The sequence below is a fragment of the Musa acuminata genome, chromosome BXJ3-7, assembly GCF_036884655.1.
Source record: "Musa acuminata AAA Group cultivar baxijiao chromosome BXJ3-7, Cavendish_Baxijiao_AAA, whole genome shotgun sequence".
NCBI classification, from domain to species: domain Eukaryota; kingdom Viridiplantae; phylum Streptophyta; class Magnoliopsida; order Zingiberales; family Musaceae; genus Musa; species Musa acuminata.
The window spans coordinates 3214796-3232239 of NC_088355.1; the positions used below are offsets into that span (position 1 = coordinate 3214796).

At 38.6% G+C, this 17444-nt stretch overlaps 3 protein-coding genes across 6 annotated transcripts; all 3 read right to left on the bottom strand.

Annotated features, from left to right (window-relative positions):
* Positions 1 to 472: 472 nt before the first annotated feature.
* Positions 473 to 3981, bottom strand: LOC103990685 (WUSCHEL-related homeobox 8-like). The gene is made up of 3 exons (XM_009409912.3): positions 3426 to 3981; positions 888 to 1391; positions 473 to 804 (listed from the first exon to the last, which is right to left on the bottom strand). The coding sequence occupies exons 1-3, from the start codon at positions 3703 to 3705 to the stop codon at positions 719 to 721; spliced, it is 870 nt and encodes a 289-aa protein (XP_009408187.2). The 5' UTR covers positions 3706 to 3981; the 3' UTR covers positions 473 to 718.
* Positions 3982 to 5477: 1496 nt separating this feature from the next.
* UBQ1 (ubiquitin domain-containing protein DSK2a) lies at positions 5478 to 11959 on the bottom strand. 4 transcript variants are annotated; one of them, XM_009409908.3, is made up of 8 exons: positions 11596 to 11959; positions 6982 to 7758; positions 6706 to 6914; positions 6521 to 6628; positions 6394 to 6452; positions 6167 to 6198; positions 5903 to 5989; positions 5478 to 5789 (listed from the first exon to the last, which is right to left on the bottom strand). In XM_009409908.3, the coding sequence occupies exons 1-8, from the start codon at positions 11816 to 11818 to the stop codon at positions 5644 to 5646; spliced, it is 1641 nt and encodes a 546-aa protein (XP_009408183.2). In that variant the 5' UTR covers positions 11819 to 11959; the 3' UTR covers positions 5478 to 5643. The 4 variants fall into 4 exon arrangements, with proteins under 4 accessions (XP_009408183.2, XP_009408185.2, XP_009408184.2 ...); XM_009409910.3 differs by having other exon boundaries at positions 6394 to 6416; positions 6706 to 6917; XM_009409909.3 differs by having other exon boundaries at positions 5930 to 5989; positions 6706 to 6917.
* A 3636-nt stretch (positions 11960 to 15595) lies between these two features.
* LOC135642861 (probable cytokinin riboside 5'-monophosphate phosphoribohydrolase LOGL10) lies at positions 15596 to 16932 on the bottom strand. Its single transcript, XM_065159345.1, has 7 exons — positions 16813 to 16932; positions 16634 to 16731; positions 16502 to 16532; positions 16304 to 16403; positions 16145 to 16215; positions 15922 to 16065; positions 15596 to 15835 (listed from the first exon to the last, which is right to left on the bottom strand). Exons 1-7 carry the CDS (start codon positions 16930 to 16932, stop codon positions 15752 to 15754), a joined length of 648 nt encoding a protein of 215 aa, XP_065015417.1. The 3' UTR covers positions 15596 to 15751.
* Positions 16933 to 17444: the final 512 nt, after the last annotated feature.

A 17444-nucleotide genomic window follows, 5' to 3' on the forward strand; every position in this document is an offset into this window, starting at 1 on the left:
TATTTGGTTGAAGGTGGTCAGCTTAGTCACTTTTCACATGCTTACAAAAAGTCAACTCTATTTACTTGTGTTGGAGTTCCAGCTAAACAGTGGACACTTTAAAGTCAACTCTATCCTGAAACTTACTTATATCAGACATGCAATAAATGCTTCCAGGTTCCCTGGAGCAAAGATCACCAGTGGTGTATGGTCACCTGCAACAATCTTCAGTGGGAATCAAAAAGAGCACATTCTCCCTGGCAGAAAAGCCAATTGTTCATGTTGTTCTATCATGCAGCAAAAACCAGACCCAAGTCTGCTAAATCTAATTGCTAGTGAAGAAACTAGAAAGTTGTTTTGGTTTTGGGTGCTAATTTTATCCTATTCAGTAGAAGGATCATGCTCTGTAAGATGTCTTCAAGGTACTGAGTCTATTATGTTTGAAGTAATCCAAAAGAGATACAAGCAGAAGGAAGAAATGGAAGAAGAAACACTAAAAACTGGAGAAAAAGATGATAAAAATGTATAAATACATGAACATCGTAATGTTATTAATGTTTGCTGTAAAAAGGAACAAGAAAACTGTTTGAAGGATGACAAAGAGAGATCTAGTCGATCCTAATAACAAATATGATGTCCCGAAAGCAATCCATCCTATTTCCCCAAATATACTTGTGTGGTTCCCTAAATGTGACTTGTGTCATCCTCGAGTGATGATCAACCGAACTCAGATGCAATGTCAACCAATGCCATCATAACTTCCTCCCGGATGGAAAGGGCTAAAGCTCATCGGGATATCAAACTTATCCATCAAGTGGTCTAATCCTGCATCAATTAATCAAGTCAAAAAAAAAAAAAAACAAATTCTTACAAAGGTAAAAGATGGGGGAAAAGTCAAGAAACCCTACTCGGGGTTGATAGAACATTTGCATAGGACATTTGGTCCAAACTGCCGCAACACTCTGAACTGCCATTCAACTGGTATATGCCTTGTGTTTGATCTAACAGATGGACTTCTGCACTTATTTGCATATTGTAGATGGGATCACTTCTAATTGTCACAGGCACATTCTTATGGGGCCTAAGTTTCTTTTCATTAGGGGAATCCTCATCTGTCTCAATTTCAGACTCAGAATTACTTGGCAATGCAGCCATCTTCTGCATTTTCTTTGATCGTGCCCTTCTATTCTGGAACCAGTTGTAGACATTGGATTCAGAGATCTGACCATGTTGTGATAGCTCAATTGTTATATGCTTTATCTTCTGCTTGCTTGGAGTCCCATAGCCTTGATTAAAGATGGTCTCAAGCATTTGTAGCTGCATACTTGTTGGAGTCCATCGCTGCCTAGCAGTGAGTTTGTGACCACCGGATGCCAATAGGGGATCAACGTAGATTCCACCCAGCTTCATTCCTAGACAAATGACCATGATGTATAGAGAAGGTAAACAGCAGAAAACAATCAATCATTTTTCCACTCGGTCAAACTATAAAACATCAAATGGTTTCTGTAATAGTGATTAAACTTTTATCGGTGTTCTAGCTGTTCAGTGCATGTAAATTTTGCAGGTAACAAGGGAAGATATAAAAGCACTCATGTATTTTCAGCATATTGATATGAACTCAAATGTTTTATGTAACTAGAATAAGGTGCATGATCAACTATTATCTTCAGAAAATGAATCGAGTGTCAATTGTTATTTTTGTCAACTGGTCTTCATGATGCCACTGGAATACGTGAAAGATTCAGTCCACGGTTCTTGTTTATTGTTTTCATAAATTAAGAAATTTTATGCCTAAGACAAACACTTCTGAATAATTCTGTAAAACAATGTGGGCAGTTTGTAGGTAATAGATCAAAACCCGATGCTTTGCGCGGGGATCAGAGAGAACAGATATTAATGTTTTGTTTATTCTGTGAAGTATCAACAAGCTCTGCGAGTAAAAAAATTTGTTTATTCTGTGCAACAATGATCGGCCTAGCCACAAACACCATCATTTTGTATTTTTTTTTTTCCAAACCAGAAAGAAAATTATATTAAACCAGTAACAAAATGATTACAACCGTAACCATGCTCCTTGGAGCACAAAATGCCATGAAACTCAGGATGCAAAAACCACAAAAGGTAACTCCATCTTGATACCTACCTATCGGCATATAAACAAAAGCTAATAGATCTTCCAAGCATGGGGAAAGGTAAGCTCTTTAACATGTACAAAATCAGAACTCTTCTTTAAATCCAAAATTAATTGACAGCACTGTTACAGATTTCATATCACCTAGATCCTGTCAGAATCTCCTAATACAGCCCCCTTCCTCATAATCTTCATATAGCTAATTACATTTTCTTACAATTATGCTTGAACAAAGTGTCACAAACCACAAGAATCAGATCCAGTAGGATGTACCTCCTCAACAATCACCTAGTGTATTCTATTGTTTTTTCAAGCATTTAAATACAGTAGCACGCTCATTTGAGTAACACCAAGCTAACTCATCCATAATCAGGCATGCACGAGTTCTTACTTCATAACTCAGACTTTCCTCCCGAAAAAAGATAGCAGCACTATGATAAAAACCAATTCTAGAACAAAAATTGAACATCGAGTTCTTTCTGTACGGTTCTGTTGCACGCTAAAGCCTCATAAAAGAAAATTATATGTTCCAATACTGAATAAGGCAAGATGAAACAATCTAAATCATCAAATAAGGTCAAACTGCACGAAGTACAACTACAGGGCACTGACCAACAATATCTCAAATTTTTAATACTTCATGTAAACACCAGTGCTTAAGGTTGTTTCCATGCATTAAACCCTGATCACTCGAGTCGCGAAGGAGAACACTCACCGTGGCACAGTACTAAAGTACCCAAGGTAAAAGGAAACAAAGATCAGCACCTTAATCATATCAAACCTGTCATCCCAAGCAGTTGGAACCAAAACAACCTCAAAATGTCACCAGAGAATGTTGTGCACTTCCCGCACTTGCATTAGCCCTCTAAATATGCTCAACTAACAGAAACAACAGAGTTGTTCCATTTCGAGTAGCCAAATCATGTAATACAATTCCTTATGATTTGGCGAAACACAACTACTGCACCAAAAAAGGATCTAAAACAGCATCAAAGTGATGAATGCATACAAGTACAGTTGTTCTATGGAAAGCAGAAAAAGGAAAGCCTAATGCCTGCAACTTCGGGGGAAAAGAGAAAGGATGTCGAGATCATTGCCAAAAGGAAGCACAGCATTGACTAATGAGAAATAGGCAAGCGGAAAGAACAATTCTAAGTTCAAAAAGTCAAAAGTATGTCTCTATCTCAACACATGGAAACAAAGTGACACGGCTAGATCATGTTTCCCCATAAAAATTCGTTCTTTTAACATTCGTCACAGATTCTAAACGACCTGGAATATGAAGATTACATCAAGAAGAAGAGGAGGTCACCTGAGAGGGAGTCTTGGTAGGCGGTGATGATCTTGTGCATCTCGATGAGCTGCTCGGATATGGTGGCGTAGACGGCGATCTGACTACGGAGGATCTCCATCTGCTCGTCTGTCATCACCTTCACGAAGAGAACCCTTTCCACTGCCACACCTACTCCTCCTCCACTCCCCTCGCCTCCGTCGTTCCTCTCACCATTACCACCAGAAGCCGACACCCACTCCGTTCTTCGCGTCGCCTCCATCAAAACCCTGGCCTTTTTCCAACCAATCTCTCTTTCCATCCGCCCCTCCTCACCCCAGCCTCGTCAAGCCCCCTCCTTTCCCAGCTCCGGCGCTCAACCACGCATCTATCCGCAGCTATTCGCACAAAACAGGGCAAGGAACGGCAGCGTCGGCAGTAAAGGAAAACCAGGACAGGATATAACGGAAAGAGCTCACCCGGCGGCACGCGCGACCTCGAGAAGGTTCATGCGCCCTCTCCAAGACCACCGACGCCTCTGCTCCGTCGGTGGTATTGGTGCTGCAGTAATAACCAGCAAAGAAGAGATAGAAGAGGAGGGAGGGGAAAGCGAGAGAAGAGACCGGCATTCAAGTGATGGATAGTTCGAATTATAATTTAATTTTTTAAATAAATAAATATATATATATATATATATATACAATAACTATTTATAATTGACTACATAAATATTTTACCATCATTAATATACATATAAGTTATATCTAAATTAAGGAGTGTTTAAATATTTATTTATATTTTTATGAGTTTTTAAAGTTTTACTCTTTTATTTATATAATCATTTCAACTTATTATCGAAAAATTAAATTATAGCATATGATGATACCCATACATTTTTAAAATATAATTATTTTTCAATATCCAATACAATCATTCTTTTTTTTATCAATTAAAAATATTAAATAATATAAATAATTATTTCCGAGCTTATCTATGAAAACAACACATATGTTATGTCTTATGAAACGACTACATCTATATCGAAGTTCCTTTCGTGAATGGAGACCGAGGACGTAAAAGGTTTCGTACTATCACTTGGAACTAGAAATCATGGATTCACCTCATTTCTTTTCTTTTCTTTTTTGCTATAACTTAATATAGATTCGATATATTCGTAAGATTGTTAGATGCTGATAATCTAACTAAAATCTTTATCATGGTATAAAAATAGATCACATATCTACCTATCCATGTTTGACTTAATATTTAATTAATATTATGGATTAGGGGAGAAATGGCCATTAAGTTTATCTTACAGTATATAATTAAAAAAAGTTCGTAAAATTCAAGTGTCGATGTCTTAGGAAGGTCGAAAAAAGGCAACCCACGAGGAGAGATGAGAGCAGTCAACCATGAGAAGACAGGGAATTCACCCATCAACATCGGCAGCATGTGGACTCGATCGAGGCCCAAAGGCAGCAGCAATTTGTGTTGACCAGCGAGGCAATCATGGACGAGGGATCGAGGAAGGAGTGGTTCAGAAATGGGGGTTATCATGTGGATCATGCAATCTTTGTCTCTTTGACTATTGTTTCGGTGATCCATTGTACTTAAACACAAGATGTTCTTCTTCCATACCGATCCTTTCAAAGTGTTGAGAGTTAGAATTCAAAATGTTGAGCAGGAAGAACAAATGTAGAGAACAAGCCAACAAGTGGATAACAGCGGAAATGAACAAGAGAGAGATTACTCGAGTAAAGCGACCTGAAATGTTGATGATGCCTTTGTTTACTTCACATTTAATCTTGACAGGATCAGCTCATGGGATCATGATTTGAGAGTGAAATTTCCTGTGTTTTGACCTTGAAGACACTTCGATCAAATGCTCAAAGCAAATATAGTCAAGCCAAACAACAAATGAAATCCAGATTACAACAAAGCATTCAAGCAGTCTGGCCTGAAAAAAATTTTAATCATAGTGAAAAGTTGTCAACAGGCCATAATGGTTAAATTGCATACTTGTGATGAGCACAAGCTATAAAGTTGTCAGCACAGAGAGAGAGAGAGAGAGAGAGGACAAAAAACTCAGTGACAGGTGCAAAACGTGTAAATCAAACAATTGCACAGCAGATTTCACAGCTCTCCAACAGTGTGTATAAATATGTATGTATGATTATGCCTTGCCAAAATTATGACATTGAAATCATCATCACCACGGTTGCGAGCTATGTTAAAAATGGCAGAGCAAACATGATCACTATCACTCAAGATTTCTTAACAGCCATTCGACGGCCGCATGGATGTTGCCAGCAGTGGCACTTAAAGCACGAATGTTCTCTTGAGTGTCGAAGAAACCCATTTCTCGTAGCTGGGTCAGCTGTGTCGCATATCGCTCCTCTGGAGGCACTGCAACATAAAGAGATTAATGGAAACGTTTAATACTCAAACTTTTTCAGGGTTCAGATTTTCGCAGCAAAAACACATTCTAGTATTTCTTGACATGGCATAGAATGCACAACCATCAGGATTATTAGCAACGCCAGTACCAGACCCAAGCCCACTGAACATGTTCATCAGAAGTCCCAGCCCATTGTTGTTCGTTACTCCTGTAGCAAAGCAAAATGATAAATGCACATTTGACTGAAGAAGTATCAGCCCATTGTCCGGTATTATGATTGAGTCAGAAGTATTTGAGATATTGAGAACAACCAGATCACAGATTTATGAAAGAACATGTATCAACAGGACCCAAGGATTAGATGCATCAGATTATTTCCTCATACCTGCCGTACCATCACTGGTCTGATTTTGTTCCCTGCAACAAGGAGCACAAAATCAGAATATAGATCAAAGATCAAAATAGAGCCAGAGAAAACTCGCAAGAGGAAGAAATATCAATAAAATCTTATGACATGAAATAAAAACTTCTTTCGATTAGTGATAAAATAAAAAAAGTTGATGATAAAGCAGATTAACAAAGTAAAAGTAATGTTTTATAGGTGGTACTTACTGTCTTGGCTGCTGCCGAACAACCTGGGATAAAAATGATTGTTGAAAAGATAGAAGTTGCTGCAAACAGGAAGAATAAACTGAATAACAGGACATCACATATAAAATACGATCACCAATGAAGTTACCTGAATCGTCTCAGGAGAAGTAAGCTGGCGAATCAATTCCGGGTTCTGCAACACGTCAATGAGCTGGGAATTGGATCCCAACAAGCCACGGAGTTGTGGACTCAAGACCTAATGATAAGCAACAATCATAAAAATGGAAAAGCAACGATGATAGTTCTACCGAATTCACAATGGAATACACATACCTGATTCATAAACTGAGGGTTGGAGAGGAGACTCTGCATCATCTGCATGATGGCTGGATTCTGTAAAAGCTGATTTAAAAAGGATGGGTCAGGCACGCCACCAGCCATCCTTTCCAACTCTGGCAAACCAAATCCACCTAACCCAGCAATGCCTGTAGACCTTCCATCACTTGCAGGGGCAGATCTCAAGTTGGTAGTCTGTGCAGCTCCTGCTGATGCATTAACTTTGAGCACATGACCACCAATAAACCATGTGAAGAATACAAAACAACTTACCAGTTCTGCTCCATGGATTGGGAAGTGGGTTACTGTTTGGTGCAGCAGATTCCGTTGCTACATCTGAACTAGTTCCAGATTGACTAGGTGTCTGATTTCCTGCCTGTGTAGCACCTTGGTTACCCAAAAGTGCCACAAATGGGTTTTGACCCAAGTCATTCCCCATTTCCCCTGCAGTGGTTGTAGCATTTAGAAATGGCTCCTGGACAGTTTCATACATGCGCCTAAGCATGTTGAATCCTTCTGGGGATGATTCAATGTTGCTCATAGCCCTATCAGTGTTCCGCATCAATTCTCTCACTAGTTCAGGATTCCTCATAACTTCTAGAGACTGTCGGAGAGTACTGGGGTCATTAAGAATGTGTGCAAATTCAGGATTCCTGTCTATGATTTCACGCATTTGAGGATTGTTCATTATCATGCCTCGAATTAGATCAGGATTATTCATCAAACTTTGCACGGCAGGCATGTTCATTATTTCCCTCATCATGCTAGGATTCTGAGCCAGCTGTTGCTGCATCTGGTTAAGTTCTGGTAAGCCAAATCCCAAAAATCCGGATCCTGTGCCATCTCTCCTGTTAACACCAATGCCTCGAAAGAGCATGCCTCCAGAATCAGTTCCTCCAAATTGCCCACCTTCATTAGAAACAGCCGTCTCCACACCTATAGTATTGTTTGGTTCCCTTGAAGCTTCATGGCTAGCTGTTGCTGCTTCAGCAGATGCAGCTGGTGGTGTTAAAGCACGAATCAAATGAATTGTGTGATTTGATGCCAATCCTACGAAAGAAAAATGAAAAGAAAAAGAAATACTTAGAAAATAATTGATCAAAATGGACATCTAAGATTTGAGTTGGTTTCCTTACTAAATTAGTATGCTAGTAATTTTAAACATTTGAGAATCCAAACTAGCATCCAACACTACATTTGAGTAATAACAGCTTGGATTAATAAAAAAAAGATATAAAAAAACATTTCTCACCAGTTTACATGTTAAAAATGAAAAATTCTCCCATTATCAATTTGAATGTGCCAATAACCTACACTACTATCAACATCTCCAATTTCTGAAAATTATGCTTAAAGGCCCAACTTACGAGCTTGACATCTTCGTCAAGGCTTAACATATAGTCCAAATCAAACCCTGGCATTGTACATGTGGGGTAGCCCAATGGTAGCTCCACACCGTGACGAGTCCTTTGACTCCATTCATGGATAGCCCTTTCTAACTTGAGCCTCTTATCATGCTTTAATACTATGTCGACTCTAAGATCAATTGCTACGACCAGACCTTATAGGATAATTGGTTTGTTAACTTCGTTAAACCTGAGCTACTGACCAAAATGCTTATACTGAAATTAACAATAATACACCCATCAGACCCTTATAAGTCAATCTTAGTCTTATTCAAACATTGTTATTTCTATTTATTAGAGCAACCCAAATCCACACCCCAAAATACCATAGTAAAATATCATATCATAGTTCATTAAAGACCAAGAGAAAAGCATAGCTCAATACAAACCTTCCGATGTGCTTTGGACCAAATTGCACTACTGGTGGTTTTATAAGCATTCATTTTTGGTTAATATTTCAACCGAAACTAAATTTCCTACAAAAACCTCTAAAAAAACCTGAACTAATTCTCTTTATTCTACTCCGAAGTCCAAATCTCTTAGGGTTTTCTATTATAGAATTTGAAGCTTCTGCAGTCAAAAACTTGGTTTTCCTATAAAAACCAATAAGCTTGAACAGTCAAAAGCCGCTGCAGTCCACAATAAACTAGATTTCTTCTGTGAATGGAAAACTTTGGCAGATTACTGGACTTAGGATTAAGGCCTTCCCATGTTCTGCAAGTACAACTTCGAGTCAACTCAAAATGCACAAAAAACCTGCTGTTATTAACAATTAAAAAATCATTCATAATTTTAGCTTCTTTAAATAAATTGTTGCGACAATTGCAATATAAATCATCATAGAAGTCTTTTGTTGAATATGTGATCTAGATGTAAAGTTTTTTATTATTACTATGGATTGTTAGACTTCCAATTAAACTGCAAAGTGTCAAAGAGAAAAGTTCAAGACAATTTGTAATGAACCAGATAAAGAATTCTTTAGTTATTGTGGTTTATGCATATACTTTATCTTCCTTCATTATCATTATTTCTGTATTTTTTTTCCTTCACCAAAGCTGTTCTCTACCACAAAAGGCCCTCACTTTAAATTTCTCTAAATTGCCTTCTACTTGCTTCCTTCAAAACATATTTGGATGCACTTTATTGTTTGGGAGTTGGAGGAATAAAGTGTCTAGAGCTGGCTGGATTTTCCCAAAAGAAATGTGTGAAGAAAATCAACAGAAGAATAGAGGAACAAATAGAATCGGAATACAGTAAGGGCCTCTATGACCATCTCTTTTTTTATTTTTTATTTTCCTTCAACAGTTCATGTGAACTTATTCAGCCGAGTGCCCCCATATAAAATTATTATGTAACCCAGTAAAACTTAGAAGGAATCTTAAATAGGAAATAAATCAGCCATAATAATATCTACCATCAGCTAATTGCTCCTTTAGGGAGAACCAGAGCATGCTTTTGTCTCTCTTCTTAACAATTATAGCCTGCTTGAAACAGACAGTCAAAGGGTATCAGTTGACCCAATTTGTTCATAAGGCAAGAACGACAAATAAATCAATGAAAATTAATAAAAATAAAGAAAACCTACATCAGTTTAGGGGCTATTGCATGCATACCCACCCAAATTTTGAAATTCTCCTAGATACATCCATTCTTTCATATATGCCGCAATTTAACATTGGGAGGCTATCCACAAAGTTTCTCATTCTAGAGGAATGAACTGATGCATACTGAATGACTTGGTAATAACAACGAATAAAGTCCCTGTACCGTCAACCACAGTAACTGGTAAAACATGTATGCACCAGAATGATTTCTCACTTGGCTGTTACAACGCTGCAAGCCTGGAACCACCCTTCCGACATCTATTGCTCAAAACTACCTTACAGCATGAACTATCCTGCCAGGCTAGAAATGATGGCCTCATGCACAGGTTAATTGTTTTGTTTCACTAACAAATCAATTGTTTTATACTCATTAGTTAATTTTAGGAACAAACATCCATTGCATGTCCAATTTATCAGGGATTCTTTGATATGTTTCTACAACTTCCATGATGGAAAAACTAGACCCTCAATGAGCTGTGCTGTCGTAACAACACTAGAAGCATGCATGTTGATTGGACAAAATATATTTGACAGGCTCAAGCTCGAGTAGAACAACTAAGCCCAAATGAGTTTTCAGTAAGTATCAGCATGTGCTTGAAGAGTCATGCCAAGCCTGACGCCTAAAAGAATCTATCCATTTATAATGGCATATATACTTTAGCATGCCTCTCTGATCTTTTTGTAAAAAGTACCTAATTTCATGTCATTAATGAGATTAACCAACACTCAAAACAGAAAAGAATTTAAGAAGCATCAAGGTTGAGGACAATGAATTAGTTTCCCGACAAATCAATTAAAGCAGGCACATGTTATTTTAAAAACAGGCCACATCTAAACAAAGACAACATAAGGCATAACTAAAAACAAAAAAGAATAAATCAATACTAACATGAAAATTGCATAATTCTTGTTTATGCTGAAGAGAACAAAAGGCCTATTTGCAATGGCTTGTTCATACATCTCCACCATAATTAATGAAATTAGTTCAATGCGATTCAGGGGAAAATTTACACATTAGTCAAATCTTCTATCTGTATGGAAATTTTCTTTTGCCAACACTAATTAAAAACAAATCCATTTGTCCATTGTTTAAATTCATCCAATAAAACCAGATTATTAGAATAGGTGGTCTAGAGCTTTTACAACTGCATTAAATTTTTTACCTATTAGCAATTCCATATTGCAGACAAAAAACCTTAAATCCTAGCAAAAAAAAATGCTGCTATATAAGTCAAATAAATAGTCATTAGTCTAGTTCACCAATTACAAGTGCAGCAAGAACCTTATGGTCAGAACTGTTTACTATATTGGTCCATGGATAATTATATTTGTGAGACCTATATCTTCCACAGGGACAATGCACGCCTCTACAAGCTCATCTCAGCAAAGCAATTTCTTATATATATGTTCTTTCCCTTAGACTTAAGATTTTGATCGAAGGAAAAGGCTGATCAACTAGTTTTTTTCCAACACTTTGCTTTCAGTTTTAGGGTATCTGGTAATCAAGATGACAACAAGGATGAAAAAACATTTCTCCATACTAACTTGTGCTCAGATAATATAATAAAATTCGTTTATATTTATAGCATTGAAAGCTATCTCATCTTTTAGAAGCCCATTAACGTGTCACTTATTTCATTCCTTATGCTCTTCTTTCCATCTCTCTCGTTCTCGAGGTACATCCTGATGTTTAAGACAATCGAATAAAAAGAAACAAAAATAAAGAAATTGTTTGTGAAAATGAGAATGACAATATTTACTCCACAGAAATAACTGTTCTACGTAATATCACAAGAAAAGGAGACGTGAAGAGAAAAAAGCGTCAGCAATAGGAACAAAAGGGAGACAACACGGGGGGGAAGGGTGACTGGACGCACCGTAGCTCTGCAGGGTCTGCTCGTCCTTCAAGATCCGGCCTTTGTAGATCAGCCGCTGCTGCTCCGCCGGGACGTCGCATTTCTCGACGAGGGCAGCCTTGAGGGTGCCGACGGTGGAATCGAGGGCGGCCTCTACGGAGAACCTGGACCCGTTGGAGCACCGGACTTGGAGGGTGACGGTGTCCGAGTCGCCAGTGCCGTCGGGGTCCCCGTCGGCGCCCATGAACGCCGCGCCGAGGAGGATCGGATCCAATCGAAGGATCGATAGGATCAAGAACGGGAGGGGATTTGGGCCTCTTACTGCGGCACAAAAGAGGGAAGACTGGCCGGAGGAGGAGGAGGAGGAGGAGGAGGGGATTGGAAGCTTCCAGAGTTGTTTTCGCGTTTTGTAACGGCGGTTTCGTTACGCCAAATACTCTCTCGAATTAAGATTACACAAAGATACGCTAATTAATATTACATAAAGAAAGATACGGTAATTAACTCCGGAATTAATATTATGTGGAAATAATAATAAATATGCCGTAATTAATATTACACAAAGAAATTGTTCGTAATTTCTTTTTTTATTTTTTTATATTTTTAATTTTTAAAATAAATATAATGAAGTTAGAAATGAATGATTATAAAAAGACTGAAAAGCCCACACTAAGAGAGTCACACTCATTTGGCTTAGAATCTTACTAATCGAATGATACGATACGGTAAGCATAAAATAATATCATATAAAATAATTAATATTAAAATTAAAATTAAATAATATAGATCAAAGTTTAGGTCTACGTACCTTTATATTATGATTAATAATATCTGATCTAGTTGTGACACATTTCTCATCTCTTTCTATCTTTCATATAATCATAATTATATGAAGATAGAAAGAAAATATCTCTATAATCTATATTTTATCTGTAGAAGTTTTTGTCTATATATAGGCGAGTATATAAGGTTAAAATGTAATTAGAAGAATTCTTCGATCAAAGTTATCTTCTAAGATATCGTAACATAAGCGAGTATTAAAATCATGTGTGATTCAATATTCTAAACTGGTGTGATGTTGAATGTATCCTCATCGAAAGTATATCGGGGATCCAAATATGTGAGTAATTATTATCATGAAATGGATTCATATGATTTTATCCGTGGGGAAGAAGGATATATAATGTCTTTACGGGAAGAATGACCTCAGACTTCTTACGAGGCCTTCACTCTTCAGCTCTAACATATAAGATTAGACGTGGTTTGATAGAAATAATCTTTCTTGCTGATAAAACACTTGGTCCATTGCCACCATTGTCATGCAATGGTGGCCAAAGAGAAGATATCATTCCTATACTAAAGCCCTGTGGTGGACGAGAGAAGCTTGGGGAAGAGAGGACGGATGAGGTTCTCGTTCCCAAGTCTAACCAGCAGCCACCATTGCATGACATGTAACAAGAGAAGCCATCAAGCTTAATTCCCCAATGGAACCAAGAAAGATTCATTTGTTGCCAATGTGTTAGGAGTTGCTGCTAATAGCCAATCATTAAGCCACCATGGAACAGTTGATCTTGTCGAAGCAACTTGTATGCTGCTTCTTCCTTCCATTGTCACGATCGCCGCCCGCCCTTCTCCGTTCGTCGCTTATATCCCATCGTGAGATCTAATCGTATGTAAATATATATATACATATATAAATAGAATATATGCTCTGACAAAAAGAAAAGAGTGTTTGTCAAGAAAAATCATCAAATCTTTCACTTTGAATCCCATGTAAACACAAACAAGAGAGGATTCCACTGTCAATCTTTACCTTCAAGTAATAGCAAGTCACTGCAGTCATAGAACGCTGCAAACATAGTGCAGGTTGTTCTAATCGAAAGAAAGAAATAATTAATTTTTTTTATTGATAATAGATATAAATTTATATACATAAAAAAGAGATTATAAAATATAATATTAATATAATTTTTAATTAATAATAAATCATGAGGTGATCATGTTGAGATTATGATCCTCATTACTTCATGGAATCATAATAATATATTATCATAATTTTTATAATTTAAAATTAAAAATAATATATTATCAAAATATTAAGAGGATCATGATAATTTTATCATGATTTATTATTCTCAATAATATCCTTTCTAATATGCCCCTATAAGATGATGTTGCTGTCGGAGGTATCAATCTTGGATCGAAGTAAAATAAATTGCTTGCAAGACAAGCTTAGTAAAATCATCTATAGTTTGATTATAAGATGAGATATAAGAGACACATAATTTATCATTTTGAACTTTATCACGAACAAGATTAAAATTGATAGTTATGTGCCATTCTAGAGTAAAATACAGAATTATTATATAGATACGTTGTTATGATATTATCATAATATATAAATGAAGGATAAGAGAATATGACAAATAGTTTAGATTGAATCTAATAAAATTTAATAGTTATAAAAGTAATTGCTCAATATTCAGCCTCTCTAAAGATCTTGCAACATAGCATTATTTTTTAAAATTTCAAATGATTAGATTGTGATTAAAAAAATGATATAAGTACAAATAGATGTCATATCATCCTTATTACCTATCCAATCAACACTCAAAAATGTATAAAACAACAAACGAGAGTCATTTTGATAAAATAAGCCATAATTAATAGTATGATAAGGTAAGAGGAACGATTGTAGAGATTGATATAGTAACGATATTGACCTCAAGATCATAAATATATTTTTGTTGAGAAAAAAATAGACTTATAGATGACTTGAACAATCAAGGTAAAATAAAAAAGAAAAAACTCGAAGCAACTTACAAGAAATTAGAGTACAAAGCTATGATACCAATAAAAGAAATGACTATCTTAAATTTTAATTAATAATGAGTATGAATTTATGAGATTACAAAATATGATAATTATACAATTTTTAATTAATAATAAATTATTGATTCATTTGATATAATTTTTATGATTTAAAATTATAAAAAAAATATATATTAAAATATTAAAGAGAATCATAATAATTTTATCATACACTATCCTTCCTTCTTAATACGAATCTGGCGTGGTTTCTCCTTCCATCGACTTCCCACCTGTGCGCAACCGCGACAAGACACAACCGAAACCAGAGCTTCTCTGGTAGAGGCGAAGCATAGAAGAAGGATTACACTACGTGAAACCATGCACGTGAATCCGCACAACCATCATTAGATTCGGTTAATTGCACCGGGGAGAGACGATGTGGAGTTCCACGCCCGGCCGCCTTTGTGCTTCACTCCACCGCTGCCAGAGCGTGCAGCCCCCACCGGGAAGCAGCTGTGCACAAAAAGCTAGCAGAGAGCACCCTAAGTTAGCTCAAAAGTCTTGTCGCAGGGGTCGTTAAGTCTCCATGATTGATCATCGGACATGGCCACAGATCGGAACCACGCCACACCACACCACCCACAGTGTCTCCTCGGGAAGAAGACAACCATAATTATTAGCAGGATTCTAACGGGAGCGCACTGTGGCATCACATGATGCGAACACAGGAGAGAAACCACAGCTTCCAGTCGCCGGTATCGAGTGGTATCACTGGAATCCATCTCTACCGCCATGGCCGACATGTTGGGGGGGGCGCAGAGATGGGTGTTCGTGTTGCCGTGCACGCGAACCCCACATTTTCGTCGGACGCCACGGAACGTCCTTCTCTTCCTCTTCCCCCTCCACTGGTCACCTCTCAAATGTCGATCCCAGTCTCGTATAAGTGGCTCCTCACTTGATGTCACTCTTTGTTGTTGATATTAGGAAGATTCAGACAACGCGATGCATGACTCATGTACGTCCCCTATTGAAGGAATCTAATCACATACTTGATGGTAACAGTTGGATCCATCACTTGAGAAAGCTCTACTACTACGTCGTAATAGTATACACCCGAGTGCAACTTCTCTCCTGGTTACTGTTCATCCGTATCATGTCATCGGATCAAATTGTTACCCATTTGATCAGGTTAGATGGGTTGGGTTAGGTCAAATTGTACCAAATAGGTGCATAAAAAGCCAATGTACGATGTCTTTGTCGGATTAAATACGCACAGTTTCAGTGAAAGGCTACAACAATAGTAGCAAAAGACGTACGAACACAGGCCAAGCTTTCCCCCAAGTCTCAGACAAATCACGAACAGGGTTCATGGAGACCGTTCCCGGGTTGCAACCTGCTCCATCTCCCAGCGAAGCCGCGCAACCACGTCGTCCTGCACAGGCTCGTATTCCTGCAACTCCAATCGGTGTTTGGAGTCGAATTGAGAGCATAGTGTAAGAGGGAAGGGAGATACGTGAAGAGAAGAGCGGCCATTACTTCGAGTTTTTGGACGAGGTCTCCGGCGTTGGACGCCGAGACGACGAGACGCCGCTGGATTGGCTGGATGAAGCCGTCGTCTACAGCTTTGTCTATGAATGCCAAGAGCGAGTCGTAGTAGCCGTCGACATTGAGCAAGCCCACCTACCATGCCAAGAGCACGCACGCTCTATTTACCCGAATGTTACCAGATAAGTACGTAGAGCGGACGGCAAAGGCTTACAGGTTTGCTGTGGATGCCCAGCTGAGCCCAGGTGATGACCTCCAGGAGCTCCTCCAGCGTCCCGTACCCGCCTGTAGCACGGATACAAGCCGTAAAGACAGATGAAACTGGGAGCAGTGGGGAGAGAAAGCTATGACAACCAAAGGTAGAGATAGAGACCAGGCAGTGCGATGAAGGCATCGGAGTAGCGAGCCATTTCGGCCTTGCGCTGGTGCATGCTGGCCACTGGTCTCACCTCGCCTATTGTTTCTCCGGTGATCTGAATCCACAAACAAGCAACCAACCAAGCTTGTTAAAAAGATGGCATTTCAACAAGCACTTGGAACAGAGAAGTAATGGCGATCAAAGATGGTTCACCTCCTTGCACATTAGGGTCCTCGGGATAATCCTAGAAGAACACGACAAAGTGGGGATTAACAGGAGGGACGGACAGGAAGGAGAAAGCACAGAAAACAATGTTGGCACTGAAATCAATCTGTGCATGCTTACCCAATGACATGGCCACCACCTCTATGAACAGCCTCGGAAACCAGTCCCATCAAACCCACACTCCCACCTCCGTACACAAGGCCAACCTTCCTGGCCACCTGTGACAACTCTCGCTTGAGGACACCATGATCGCAAGCTCACGAAGGATAAAAGGGAGCACCGGGAATCGAGTTAATTACCAGTTCTTTCCCCAGCTCCACAGCAGCATCCTGATAGCAGTTCCTCTTGCCGGGGCTGCTCCCGCAGAACACGCACACCTTCCTGAACCTTGATGGCCTCCCCACCTTGTTCTCCTCCATCTCGCGGATACTTGGAAGCTGCCACCCCGCTCTCTCTCTCTCCCTTCTATCGGCTCTTTCCGCTGCGCCAGTGTCACTTCTTCTCCTCATTATAAATACGACCTCTGTTTGCGGAAAAATAAACGTGCGGGTTGGAAAAATAAACTTAATTTATTAGAATATATGAAGTTAATTAGAAAATTAAAAGGTCACACGCGATTAAATGTAGAATGAATGAGGACAGCACGAGAGAAGGTACTGATAAAGATAATTTTGGCACTCTTCAGCTCTTTTTGTCATGTAAAAGTTCAGAACCACCTACTTCATGTGGTTACGTCGTTTGCTCCGACTTCTAGGAATGAGCTCATACTCTTGATTGATACATCAGCAGAAGTCATGCCTCCACATTAATGACTGACCCCATGATCGTTCCCTGTGGTGGCCAATAGAGGGTCACGTCGCCTACCCTGACTTCTAGAAATGAGCTCATATGACCCACTCCTGATTGATACATCAGTAGAATTCATGCCTCT